Source organism: Abrus precatorius, unplaced genomic scaffold, assembly GCF_003935025.1.
Source record: "Abrus precatorius isolate BTA unplaced genomic scaffold, Abrus_2018 Scaffold2, whole genome shotgun sequence".
Taxonomy (NCBI): Eukaryota; Viridiplantae; Streptophyta; class Magnoliopsida; order Fabales; family Fabaceae; genus Abrus; species Abrus precatorius.
This window is the reverse complement of record NW_020874362.1, coordinates 21,635,316-21,649,626: the sequence shown is the minus strand read 5'-3', so window position 1 is coordinate 21,649,626 and position 14,311 is coordinate 21,635,316. Positions and strand designations below refer to the sequence as shown.

The window sequence follows — 14,311 nt, the reverse complement described above, 5'->3', positions numbered from 1 at the left end:
TAAAAAGTGTGTTGAGCTAAGAAAAATAAAAATAAAATTCAAAATAAAAATAATAATAATAAATTTGAATCTAAATAAAATAAAATAAAATAAAAAAGAGCTAAAATGGCCAAAATTAAAATTTTCAGATGTAGCGTAGGATTTTAAGGTTATAGAGAGGGTGGAGGTGAGGTTGATGAAGGTCATTGTTTTGGGGTGGTAGAAGTTAGTGTGGGAGAGAAGGGAGAGAAAAGAAGAATGGTAAGAGAGAAATTTATATGATAGGTCTCTTACTTAGTAATGATGGTAGGTTAAGGAAAAGGAAAAAATGATGAGTGAAGAGGTGATAGATCTTGATACTTGAAAGTAATGGTTTGAAAGAGAGGAAAATGAATGGAGAGGAAGTTGAATTTTGGATGGTTGAAAGTGGTATGATTTGGAAGTGGGAAAAAGAGAAAGAACAATGAAGAAGATTTCATTTTAGTGGGTAGCCAAACTTTTGCAGAGAGGTGGCGATCAGTAACGGTTTGTATATAAACAAATTATAAAAAATCAAAATATTATAAGATTGAGTTAATGTATAAAATGCTCATTCAAAATATGAATATGCATAAAATAAAAATTTATAGGATGCATAATAAAACTTAATTGAGATTATTAAAATCTTATCTTTGCTTAACTTTTTTTTCTTCCACTTTCTTTTTCCTTCATTATTTTTCAGCAAAATCCCCTTCTTTCTCAATTTTTCCCGGCTCCTTTTTCATGGTTCCTCTCCATTTTTATTGCTAGAATTTTTATATAATATAAAAAATTTAAAAATTTCTTTTTTTTACCTATAAAGTAATATTGATTTAAAACTTTAATTATTTGTAATATTTTATTTTATTTTTTAAAATTAATTTTAAATTTTTCTTATTTTATTAAGACATTTTTATTTTTTTTAAAACTCTATTTCTATTTTTCTTTTGTAAAATAAATTCAAAATTTTAAAAATAAAAAATAAAAAATCTAAATATTTACAAGTAGCTAATGCTACATCAGTCTAGACTATTCAGATATAAATTTAGTTATGTAATATAAATATTTATTTATTTTTTAAATATTTAAATTTAATACAAGTTTTAATCAGCTAATATTGTACATATCTTTTTCGACAAGGAGTTGTGACATCTGACATAAACTTAATATCTCATTTTTTATAGAATTTTATTTATATAAAAGAGTTGAGAAAACCGAATTGAATAGAATAGAAAAATTATAATATATTCACTACTCGCCACCAAACCAAAAGGGAAAGGCAGATGAAAAGATCACGAAGGCAGTCACTCACCACTGTTAGACGAATAAGGGAGCGCAGAGCATTCTCAACCTAAGCCATTAACACCATAAACATTCCAATGCTGCTTTTCACTTCCTCTCTCGTATCTGTCTCTTCTTCTACTCTCTGTCCCACAAAAACTCTTATGCTACGCGCGCCTTGCCTTATCCGGCGCCACTTTTGGCCACTGCCAAAGTCTTATTCTTCGCCCCTCTCTACCAAACCCATTTCCAGAATCACCTTAACTTGCGCCCTCGCAAATTGTCCCACAAACAACCACGTGTACCCTCACCCAAGTCCCCAATTTGCAGAATCCGTAAGTACCGTCAAATTTTCCACATTCTTGAAGCACGTGCCTTTTATTGAGTGGGGTATATTGCAGGAGACCCACAAGTTTAAAGTTGAGCTCTTGCAAAAGCTTTCCGAGGACATTGACGAGTTTGGGAATGACCTTCATGCGGTTGTTGACGTTTGCGCTCAGGTGAATGTCGTTTCCCTTTTCATAAACATAACTAACGCTTGTGGGTGTCGTTTTGTTCTCGTTTTCTTCTAAAATCTCATCAATTAGGGAAGAAGAAGAATAAATCATTGGAATGCTTGAAATCATTTTTAGTGTTCACATGACTTCGAATTATGTGAGTCGAGGTTGGGATTTGTTGGTTGTACTTGAGTGCTTGGTGCTTGGGAAAATGATTGAACCAGTATATGATCTTTTCATGGTGAGTTCAAAACTGGCAACCTATTTCGTAAGCGTACCATTCTCGATATCGAAGTTTGATTGTATTATCTTATATTTTAATTTTTATATATTTGGAAAATAAAGATATTTTATATCATAACTTGAATATAATGTTCTTATTCAAATTTGATTATGATTATGTTTTTTTAGTACTTTTTTTAAGATATTAATGGTCAATAGTAATGCATTGATAATATACAAGCTAATATTATATATATTAAGAATATAAAGAATTAAAAAACATTAATTAATAAAATATAAGTAATTTTTAAAATAAAAATTATGCTACTTGATATGTTTTTGCTGTATTTGTATCTTAATATTTTAAAAATTAATGTACTTACTTATCATATTGTATCGTATCCGATACTCGTACTCGTACCCTTGCAAGTTGCAACGTGCAACATTGATTGAAATATAAGAAAATGCTCTCAAGTTACGTAGGGGTAGTACACTTTATGCAACTTTGAAAGTTTCTTTTTGTCCATTCCAGTGAAAAGTATTATTATATGTTTAGAATTATACGGTCAATGATTGACTCTGAATTTTGGTATGATTTGATTGTGAGAGTTATAAATGAACTGGTTTACAGCTTACTAAGTTAAGTTATGCTGGAATGTATCTTGTCTTTCATCTTCGGACTTCACTGGTTACTGTAATTGTGATCTCAGTTTGAAAAGCAATATATGTTTTAAGTACCCTATGATGTCCTTCTTATTCCACAATTTTTAAAACCAAGTTTCGGTCTCATTCATACATGTGTCAATTTTCACATAATGGTTGGTTGCGTGCATGTAGACCTCACACCAATCAGTTTCTCTTCTTTCTCTTCCACTCTCTTCTACTGTTTTCTTTCTTTCTTTATAGTTGTGCTTTTTATGATGTTAAGGTTGTTTTCCAGTTCCCAAGTTAGGTTTTAATTGCATACTAATCACTTTGCATTTCTTTCATCAATCGACAGAAAAGCAAGCCATGACATGTATAAATATATTCTTAGATAATATTAGACTTACTCTATTCATATGGATTTCTGTTGGAAATTTGAGTTGGGATGTATTGTCTTTCTCTATAGTTTTTATGCTGGGTTAATTAGCAAAAGAAAATAATTCTACATCTCATGTTTTAAGCATTTGATCAGGGGATTTTTTTATTTTTTTTTCTGGCTGGAAGTGTTTGGTTTAATGGATTTTTTCTCGACCGCTTATAATTAGAAAACTGCTTTTGATTTAAAAGATAAATTAATGCAGTGTTGCTGTCTAGTAAAAGATAAGGCTGAGAGTAATTGATCTTGTATATAGAATTTTGGACTCTATAAAAAACAAAATTAGATGCTACATTTATCTCGTCCAGTAAAGAACTGTACTTCCTTTGTCAGTACTTTAGTGATTTTTTAATGAAGTTGAAACTTTAAAGACCTGCATTTAATTCTTTGATAATACCCTTCTTTGTTACCATGCGTACTCTTTAAAACAACATTCTCATCTTATAGTTTTTTGGTCACTATGCATATGTCTAAAGGAATTTGTTCATTAATGTTTGTTTTTGTCATTCTTTTCCTAGAACAAATAATGTCAAATTAATAAGAATTTTAATTGTATGTGCCAATTTGGTCCAAACTTCATATGACTTCATTTATATGGACCTTTTCTTTAACCGTTTTGAATCATTGAGTCCTAAGTCGACAGAATTTTATAAATTAAATTTTCCTGAATGATTATCCAAAAGTCAAAGTTACGTTTATCTGTTTATATACAATCACCATTTTATTAATGCGGTTCGAATCTCTCCAAGTTGGTGTTTTTGCATATGAACCCCTGATGTCATTTAATTGTATCCTACTATTCCATATATTGGTCAATTTCAATTGACAGTTTTGGGCCTCAATCAGTAATTACTGTCTGATTTAATTATAATTATGTGGTCAGATATAGTTTCTTTGGATTGTTGTGATAATAGAAATACTACACATTGGGGATCATTTGAAATGCTAAGATCTGGAAAATTGTGAATTAAATTATATTGCTTTATTTCTTTCTTTATCCAGTGTTTGATGGAATAATAACATACTACAAATACCTTGTAAATAAAACAATACTATAATGGGAAAGGGGCTGCCATTATGAGTTTTTTTAAGAGTTCACTAGCTGGTTTTTAATGGTGGCGTTTGATCATTGAAATATCTGGCCTGTCCTAATTCTTATTGACTACTTGCAAAGTTATGAACTCTGCTTAATGTGATTGGTGTTGCTGGAGATTTCTGGCTTATGAACCCTGCTTAATCAATATTATTTGGTATCTCAATCACAGTTTAAGGGTCTGGATTCCAAAGGAAGATGATCAAGTAATAAAGTATAGTATAATTCATTTGGATTAACATTAGCTTTGTCTTCTCAGCACAATCATAGCGTTGGTGTGTAGACAACAAGGTTAATAACTATAACAGCAAAGCCTTATCCCACTAGGTGGGGTTGACTACTTAGATCACACGATGCTATTGAACCCGATCAAAAACTAATTTTTGTTTTAGAAATCTAATTAATCAAAAGATTTCTTTTAACAATTTCATTTAAGGTCCTTTTATATTTTCTTCAATCTCTTTTTATCAGGCTAAAAGTCATGCAATTTATTTTCCTTATTGATTTCTCCAAATGTTTTCTCTGCACGTGAATAAAATATTTTAAATGAATTTTAGTCATTTTTTCACTATAGATACTACTTTAATATTCTCACGAATACTATCATTTTTTATTATATCCTCTTTCTTGTAACTACTCATCCACATTAAAATTTACATATTTGGCACTTTCACTTTGTTATCGTATTGTTCCTTTAAAGCCCAATATTTATGGTAAAACTTTTCTTTCAGTTTGATAAGTACTTCATAATCACAAATAATTCTTGATGTTTGTTTTTATTTTAACCACTCAACTTATATTATATGAGTAATATCTTTATTTTTTTTTTTATCATTCTATATAATCGATCCAAAATACCTAAATCTAGAGACGTATTATAATATCATTTCTGATTTTAATACCATCAAGACTATGCAGATCTGAGGTATGTGTTTGTATGTGTGTTTGGCATTGGATATTAGAGTCTGACTTAGTTAATATGGAACTTGTTTCATGTTACCTGGTGCATCAGCATAAATGAAAATATGTCGTTTTTATGTAGTAATTCCAATTTGAACTTAATTGATTATAATAATAACCATCATTAAATGGAAAACAGATATTTAATGAGTTTTTGCACAAGGAGTATGGAGGTCCTGGGACATTGTTGGTGGAGCCATTCACGGATATGTTGGTTGCTCTAAAGAAGAGGAAATTACCAGGAGCAGCTCTAGCAGCAAGGGCGTCACTATTATGGGCACAAAATTATGTTGATAAGGATTGGGAAGTTTGGAACACAAAACTACAATGACTTCCACTTTACAACTTTTTTTATCTTTTACAGTGTAAAGATTTCTTATTTGCTTCTAACTAATGGACGCTTTAACAACAACAAAAAAGAAAAAAATATATCACTTGTAGATTTTGACATTTGCTATTTATTTCTTCTTCTTCATGGTGCTATACAAACATGCTGTCCCTGGAACATGGTGATTTATTTGAGATTGCGATTGGTAATGGAAGAGAAATTGCAGTTCGTAGTTGGAACCTTTCTTGAACTTTGGCCATGTATCGGGTATTCAACCAGGAGGAGCATCAAACATGAAAAAGGCAATCAAATAATGTTGTATGAGACACCTTACATGTCACAATTAACTCCCACCTTCTGAGATGCTCTGCAGAGAGGGACGCCACGATTTCAGCTTGAGTGCAGCATGTGTGGAACTCCTTTGCTTGTGTCTGTCTGCCCTTATTGCCTGAATCTCATTATGCAGTTACAGCATCAGAGTACTCATTCACAATAAAGACAAACACACAAAATAAAGAAAAAAGTTGTATATAATTATGAAATCCTGCCTATGTGTTTTTGTTTTCCTATCTCTTTATTTTAAGTGTTCTCTGTTTCCAAAGAACTGCAAGGGCCAGAGTTGCAACACTGGTAACGTATTTTAAGATATATCCACCAAAGAGAGTAGCATTCAGTGAAGAGTGAATTGGTAGATCAATGTCTGAAGTGGAAACATTGGTGGATAGATTGAAAAACTTCCTAATACAATATCATTTGTGAAATATTATCTAACCAAAACGGCAGAGGGAAAAATGACTGATGATGATGAGTATCAGAAGCAAACCTGATATATATTTCCAGAGTCCAACATCCCTCCATTTTCACTATCCGAACTTGCCTTTTCTAGGTGCACTATTTGCATAGCCTCTACCGCGTTTGCCTGTGGCTTCCTCATCTTTGCATTTTTCTTGGCTTTCAATGCCTTCATAACCTCTAAAACCCAGAAACAGAAAACCTTTTTACCACATGAAAGAAACTAAGCTAACACAAACCGTCTTAAACATTGATTACCTTGAGTAGTCACGAGCCTATAAGCATGGCCAAGAGTGAGAGTCTCATTCGGCCGGAGCAGCTTGACACGGGTAAAAACCACATTCTTCTGATCCTGATTCTGGCCTTCAGACACAGACAATGGTATGATCAAAGAGACATAATAACCTGGATTAGTCTTCATGACTTCACTTGCACTCACTGGCCAATACAACCTTTCTATCTTCCCTGAGGGGTGTTGGATCACTAGAGCTGCAGCATCCACAGCTTGGCAATTGCCCATCTCTCTCAACACAAAATGAAAGATGAGTGAGAGCTATAATATGATTATGAAGAATGAATGAAGAGAGGGAAGGATGTGCACTAATCAAAAGGTCTTTTTCTGCACAGCTCTTACCTTGCACCCCACAGCTATAGTAAAAGAGTGTTTTTTCTCTCTAAAATGTCCTCGCCAACTAACTCCGGCTTGCTAGGCAAGTCAATTTAAAGCCAAGTTGACATTAATTGGAGCATGAAATAATTATTGTGGACTTTGGTATTAATAATTGTCAAATATGGTGTAATAATGTAAACTACTTGTTTAATTTTTTTTAATTTTATGTTAAAGGATATATAATACAAAATTAATCAACAATAATTGTTATTAAAAATACTATTTTTGTGATATTGTATAATTTTGAATAAAAATATTATATATAAATTTTTATTGTATGTTATTAGACATATCTTAAAAGAATCTATTTTTATTTTATAGTTGGAAATAAATGAGTGATCGGCACCGGCACGGACCTAAGGAGCGGGCGAAGGTGCCACGTGGAGAGAGGAGAAAGCTAAGGAGCTTGGACGGATCTGTTGGGCGACGTTGAGGGAGTCAAGGATGTGCTTAAGGTTAGACATTTGGGATTTATTGTATAATATTTCTGCTAAAATCATATTTAATAAGCAAAGCGTGCGGTTTAGTAATACTAACATTCTTTTTGTTCCACACTGACTCAGTTAGTATCGTATTTCGTTCCCAATAATTGTCACAAATTAAAAACAAAAAAAACTTCTTTAATATTTTACCAATCTATGCTTCTTGCTTCATATATGAATACTTTATGAAATAATTTTTATTTTTTTAACTATATTTCTTAGTATAAATTTTTAAAATAAATTATTTTTAACTTTTTTTAATCAATTCTATCGTTAAATTACATAAGCATAGTTAAAAAAACAAAAACAAAAACAGTTGAAAAAGTGTCAAGCTAATATGTGCATTCAAATTCACCTTGAATAGGAGTTTAATGACATACTAGAGAGATTAATTACAATCTAACTTGAAGGTTACACCAAAGACCTAAACCACAGGAACATGTTATTAACAATTTTGAAATAGTAATTAATATATAATTAGTGATATATTTAAGTTGTGTTTAAATGAAAAAATATAAAATTAATAATAAAAAATGTTTAAAATGAGAATAACATAGGAGAGAAATTATGAATTATAAATATAAATTGTTAAATATCAATTTACATTATTTTAAAAATAATTTTTTATTATCTAAATATATACGATATAATAATTTTGAATAATTTATAATCTTAACTTTTATTTTAGACTCTTTCAAATCAATTTAAGAACACTAATTTTAAATTAAGGATATTTTTATTTTTTTCAAATACACACATTAACTGCTATACATCTTGATACAATTTTATTATTATTATTATCATGATGTTGATAAATGTTTAAAAATTTATGTCGGATCGGTGGATTCAACTAGAAATTAGTCAACTCACCAATTTAGATAACCAAACAAACAATGCAACAACTGTTCTAACCGATCGCAAACCAGGCAAAATATATCAAAATGCAATCTAAAAAACAGGTTCGAACGGGTTGTTTTATATTTTAAAAACTTTTAATTTTAAAATATTTTTAAAATAAGTAAAAACTCACATAAGATCTATATACGCATTATTATTATTATTTAAATATTTTTATAATTTTTATTTAATAAAACCTGTAATATAACTTTTTATGTTAATTTAAAATTTAATTTATTATGATTTATCGTAATTTATTATTAAATAAATTATACAATATTAAAATTATATATTTAGTTATTATCAATTTAATTACGGTTAAATTAGTGAATTGTCAGTCAATATCTTTACTAATTTGATGATAAATCTAATTTTAAAACTAATAGTTTTAGTATTTTAGTACATTTGGAAAGGGATAGTCCCATATGTTTATTTTCACTCTTATTGAATATCTTTTATTCAAAGTACTTTTAATTTTAGTAAAAATTAATATTTTAAAAAATTACTTAAATAAAAATAACAATAAGCATTTAAATGTTGCAACACACGAAGTGTGAAGACATGGCACGGCTTTTCTTGATTGCTTGCAAGTCCAAGTCCAAAGCAATTTAAGTAACTTCAAAGTGATCTATTCACTTCGACCAATTAAAGAAGTGATCGATTAACTTTGTTTGACCCAAAAATAAAAAGTGATATATTCTGTGGAATAGTATGAATATCAACCTCTCCCTTCTTGTATACGTGAATATATAACAATGATTTGGATACAAATAATATTTTTACAAGAATGACATGTAAAATTTAAATGGGAAGATTAATTCCCTTCTTCTATTTATAAATACCTATTTTACTTAGATTATGGATATTCTAAATTACCCTTTTAACATTATGAATCCATTTTACTAGCTTGATAATTGATCATTAGCTTAAAAACATGCTTTTAGGTTGCTGCAAAGAACTTAGTAATTGATTACAGGATACGGTAATCAATTACTTGATATATGCTATTATGAGCAATGGATTAACCATGCATGCTAATCAATTACTAGCTTAACAAAGGTTTGATAACGTATTAACATGGACTGATATGATATTAACAACTTTCAATTTTCAAATAAAACAAATTCTAAAAGAACAGTAAATCAATCACCATGAGTGCCGTGACAAATTATCTGCTCTTTGGTTTTCAAGATGAAATGAACCAAACCGTGCTTATCATGAATGTACCCATGGTAACAAAATGTTTACCAAAATTTATAAATGATAAAAATTTTATGCACTATAAAAGAGAAATAACAGTCAATGTCGTATTAAAAAAATTATAAATGATTTTAATATAAAGTAAAATATTAATTATAATTTTTTAATATGTGTATCTCTTAAGTAAATAAATAAAAGGAAACAAGGAAAGTAATACTTTGTTATTACAGCATGGTAATAATTTATTACTGCATTGTTTCTTTTTATTATTAATTTTAATTTGATAAAAAAAATACTATATTTATATATCCATTTAAAAGGTTAAAGTAAGAGTAATTACTACTAATAGGAGTTGGTTTAAATGGTACATTCTTAATTTATCTTAACTAAGATCTCAAATTCAAATGTTGTAAATAAAAAAAAATTAAGAGAATTAATCTCATTATGCTGTAAAAATTTGTAACTCAAATAAAATTATCTAATGTAAAATATATGATACTTATACTCTGAACTAAAATAATATTTTAAAAATTTACCATAGTTATTTCTTCATATGAATATCAAAATATTTCACATTTATGAAATAAAAATAATCAAATGATAATGACTACTTTGAATTTAATCACATTTTAAGTTTAATCACTCTTCTATGATATTTTTGTCATTTTAATCACATTTTAAGTTAACTATCGATTAAAAAGTCTTAGTAAATTTTATTCCATTTGAACTTAATTAAATTTATGTGTATATAAATATAGAACAATTTTAAAATATAAGAGAGAGGCCTATGTAGCATAAAAAAACTAAAAAATAAAAAAATTTATTCTAAAATATATTTATCAATTTTTTTTATAATTTGATACTTTCATTAGTGTTTGAAAGTAATTTAAATTAAATTTTTTTGAGGTTCAATCATAAAGGTCCAAACTCATAATTGATAAGATTGTGCTCTTTACAACTAATTTTTTATTAGGCTAAACTCTCTCTATTTGAGATATATTAAGCATTATGGTTTATTACCCATAACAATTAGGGGCATACAATAGCCATGTTTGAGTGGGTTTGGGTTCAAAAACTCGAAATCAAAGCAATCCAATTTCCTACAAATTTAAGTTATTTCCGTCTCAATAGTATCTTAGATTGAGCGGGTGATGACTTTGGTAGGTGACAAGTTAGACTAGTGGATTAAGTTGAGTTTGAAAGATGAAAACAAAGCACTATCACTAGAGATGAAAGATCATAAAAAATGGCGACCATTTAAAATATGAAACACATAAATCTTAACTCAATAACAGTCATAATTATGTAAGAGAAAAGAAGAAAGTGAGAGAGAAAGGAAGAAGGTGCAATGATAAAAAAGAGAAAAGAGACCCTAGGAAGAGGAAAGAGTGATTTTAGAACTCAAATAACTACAAACTAAGAATAAGCAAACCCTTTTACCACTAACCCAAAAATTGTTTCACTAGAAACATTATTGGGTAAAAATGAATGACATAAAAATAGGTATGAGTTTAATCAGATTGAAGAAAAATGGTCCAAAACTAACGGAAACCGACTGCTAATCACCCCTAGTTTGCAGTGTATATTTGAACACTTATCCATTTCTTTTAATTTTTAATTTAATTTCCTTTAATTTCAAGCAATTTAAATTTAACATCCTTTTTATTTGAAGTCATTTAAATTTAGCATTTATTGTTTTGTTTATCTAAGAAGAAGAAATATTTGATCCATTTCTCTTGTGCATTTTCTATAGGACAAGGCTTGATGAGGATTGAAGGAAAAAGAGGCTAAGGCACCTATTTTGATTAAGTCTCACTTAAGTGAGAAGTTTTTCGTTTGCCTCGCTCGAGTGAGACTGCATGTTGCAGACCTGCTCTCTGCTTGAATCTCGCCTGAGCAAGAATGACCTTCGCTTGACCAAGACTCCTTTATCATCCTGAGCGAGATTGTGGCTTGAGTGAGAAATGGCTTTTCGCTTGAGCAAAAATTCTCTCCTAAACAAGAATTCACTTAACCATTAAGAAAGAAAAATCAGCTTAAGAAAAAGAAGGTCCGCATTTGATGACCTAATTTGAATAGTGGAGAAAGTTTGGAAGAGCAGTGAAGATCATTGGGGAACTATTTTAACCATTTTTTTCCTTATTGTAATGTACGCCATGGGCAACTAAACCTTTATTGGGATTGCATATAATCTTCAAACTCTGAATACTTTGGTAGTATTTATTTCCATAAGTTATGGTGATTTCATTCTATTAGTAATGATTGATTCTACCTTACAGGGAATGATTCATGATTTGAGAATCTAGAGTGAGTTAGAAAACTATCTTGAAACCCTATTTGAATGAAACTCACACAATATGTAGGAACCCTAGAAATAGATTTCAATGTGTTGTATGCTAAATAGCTCCTGATTGTAATGATGGAGTGTTTGTTGGATAGATAAAGAATTATTATTCAAGAAATTATTCTTAGAAACTTGGATGCGAATTGTAATGATGGAGTGTTTGTTGGATAGATAAAGAATTATTATTCAAGAAATTTCTCTTTGAAACTTGGATGCGAGGAATCTAAACAAGGGAATATAAAGATAGTGCATCTATAACTCTGGAACATGTTCAATGTATATAATTGTCAAAGTATGAGGAGAAGAATGTTGAAATACAATCCTTAATCTAATCATATTAGTTTAATTCATTTTTAATAGTGTTTTGCATGAACTCAACCAACCAAAAAATTAACTCAAAATCACTTGTACATTTGTAAATACTTAGGAATTTGTTATTTTAATTAGGATATTAGAAATTGTATGAATATCAAGCAATCCCTATGGATACAACAACCCTTCACTCACCCTTTATATTGATAACTTGGTGCACTTGTCAAAGTAAAATAAAATACATTTTGGGGGTACTTTTATAGCCTATTTTCATATACTTGGCCATTACTTGATAGAGATTTTGCATTAATTTCTTTATTAATTATTATATTTTAGCATGAATTGATTACTAGTGAATTGCATAAACATTCTAGTCACAATTGGAGAAAATTTAATGGAAAGCATAGGCAACTACTAGAGTCACGCTTAGCAATTAGCAAGATCATGCTTAACAACGAGCAAGGTCACGCTTAATAATAAACATGTCAATGCTCAATATTCAGCATGGGGTGCTTCAAGGGCTAGCATGATAGTGCTTGATGGTATGCATGGTCATGAAATTGCATGAATATTTAGCAATATCTGTGGATACAACAACCCTTTACTCACCTCTACATTGAAAACTTGGTGTGTTTGTCAAAGTAAAATAAAATCTCAAATAGTAAGAGGCTTGATAAGTCTACAATTTGGGGGCACTTTTATAGCCTATTTTCATATACTTGGCCATTACTTAATGGAGATTTTACATTGATTTCTTTTTTAATTATTGTATTTTAGCATGAATCTATTACCAGTGAATTGCAAAATATTCTAATCACAATCAAAGAAAATTTGATGGAAAGCACAAGCAACTACCAAAGTCATGTTTAGCAATTAGTAAGGTCATACTTAACAATGAGTAGGGCCACACTTAATAATAAACATGTCAATGCTTAGTATTCAGCATGGAGGTGTTTTGTGGGCTAGCACAATCGTGCTTGATAGGTATGCACGGTCATAAAATTGCATGAATATCAAGAAATCCTTGTAAATACAACAACTCTTTACTCAAAGTAAAATAAAATCCCAAACATTAAGAGACTTGATAAGTCTACATTTTTAGAGCGCTTTCATAGTCTATTTTCATATACTTGGCCACTACTTTATGGAGATTTTGCATTGATTTCTTTATTAATTATTGTATTTTAGCATGAACTTATTACTAGTGAATTGTAGAAACATTCTGGTCATAATCAGAGAAAATTTGATGGGAAGCATAAACAACTACCAAAGTCACGCTTAGCAATAATCAGCAGGGTTATGCTTAACAACGAGCAGAATACACTTAATAATAAACATGTCAATGTTTAATATTTGGCATAGGGTGCTTCATAGGCTAGTATGACCATGCTTGATGGATATGCACAGTTGTCATTTGTTTCTTGGTAGTTTATTTTAAGAGATTTACAAGGGTTTTTAGGACACCATCGAAAGAATGATTAAGACTTATGAGAAGAACTTTTGTTTGGCCAACTTTTGAATGAGGGTGCTTCATGGGCTAATATGACCTGATGGATATGCATAGTTGTCATTTGCTTCTTGGTAGTTTATTTTAAGAGATTTGTAAGAGTTTTTAGGACGCCATCAAAAAAATGTGAAAAGAACTTTTGTTTGGCTAACTTTTGCACAAGAGTAAAGTGTTATGTTATTATAATCTTTTTCGCATATGAGGTAACATTGTCAGATTATTATTAGTTTTTTTTTTTTTTTTTGGAGAATCCATGCTAATTCTTTTAGTTTGGTGATTTTGTGTCTTATTTTACTGTTATCGATTTAGGATAGTTGATTAGTGTATGGTTCACTTGATATGTTCTTGATATAACTCATCGAAGTTTTCAATTGTTTTTAGTGCATTGCTTCAGTCCCCCTCCCCTCTCCGTTGGAACTTCTCCTCTTTTCTCTTTGGTCTTTTATTTTTTATTTTTTAACTGTATTTTTTCTTGCCTTTGCACCGCTTCAATTTTTTCTAAACTCTTCTTTTTCCTGTGGGTCTTTCATTTCTTTATTTTTACTGCTTTTCACCATTACTAAGTTACAAACTGTCTAAACTTTCCCGATTACTCCCATAAATATTTAAATCAAAACTTAAGTTACTCGATGATTTGATGGTCCAAAT

General features: G+C 29.8%; 2 protein-coding genes across 3 annotated transcripts; one reads left to right on the top strand and one right to left on the bottom strand.

The window, feature by feature from the left end:
- The first annotated feature begins 1,250 nt into the window (after positions 1–1,250).
- Positions 1,251–5,586, top strand: LOC113858286 (protein PLASTID REDOX INSENSITIVE 2, chloroplastic-like). 2 transcript variants are annotated; one of them, XM_027490847.1, is made up of 3 exons: positions 1,251–1,613; positions 1,680–1,778; positions 5,271–5,586. In XM_027490847.1, exons 1-3 carry the CDS (start codon positions 1,377–1,379, stop codon positions 5,460–5,462), a joined length of 528 nt encoding a protein of 175 aa, XP_027346648.1. In that variant the 5' UTR covers positions 1,251–1,376; the 3' UTR covers positions 5,463–5,586. The 2 variants fall into 2 exon arrangements, with proteins under 2 accessions (XP_027346648.1, XP_027346649.1); XM_027490848.1 differs by having other exon boundaries at positions 1,311–1,613; positions 5,295–5,463.
- Positions 5,587–5,590: 4 nt separating this feature from the next.
- LOC113858287 lies at positions 5,591–6,807 on the bottom strand. Its single transcript, XM_027490849.1, has 3 exons — positions 6,510–6,807; positions 6,283–6,431; positions 5,591–5,907 (listed from the first exon to the last, which is right to left on the bottom strand). Exons 1-3 carry the CDS (start codon positions 6,769–6,771, stop codon positions 5,803–5,805), a joined length of 516 nt encoding a protein of 171 aa, XP_027346650.1. The 5' UTR covers positions 6,772–6,807; the 3' UTR covers positions 5,591–5,802.
- Positions 6,808–14,311: the final 7,504 nt, after the last annotated feature.

Excerpts from the sequence above, each read along its gene's own strand:
- LOC113858286 (XM_027490847.1), top strand. The coding sequence starts at position 1,377 with ATGCTGCTTTTCACTTCCTCTCTCGTATCTGTCTCTTCTTCTACTCTC. Across the intron at positions 1,614-1,679 it reads GTCCCCAATTTGCAGAATCC|GAGACCCACAAGTTTAAAGT; the intron begins GTAAGTACCGTC and ends GGTATATTGCAG. Across the intron at positions 1,779-5,270 it reads TTGTTGACGTTTGCGCTCAG|ATATTTAATGAGTTTTTGCA; the intron begins GTGAATGTCGTT and ends AATGGAAAACAG.
- LOC113858287 (XM_027490849.1), bottom strand. The coding sequence starts at position 6,771 with ATGGGCAATTGCCAAGCTGTGGATGCTGCAGCTCTAGTGATCCAACAC. Across the intron at positions 6,432-6,509 it reads TAGGCTCGTGACTACTCAAG|AGGTTATGAAGGCATTGAAA; the intron begins GTAATCAATGTT and ends TCTGGGTTTTAG. Across the intron at positions 5,908-6,282 it reads ACTCTGGAAATATATATCAG|GCAATAAGGGCAGACAGACA; the intron begins GTTTGCTTCTGA and ends AATGAGATTCAG.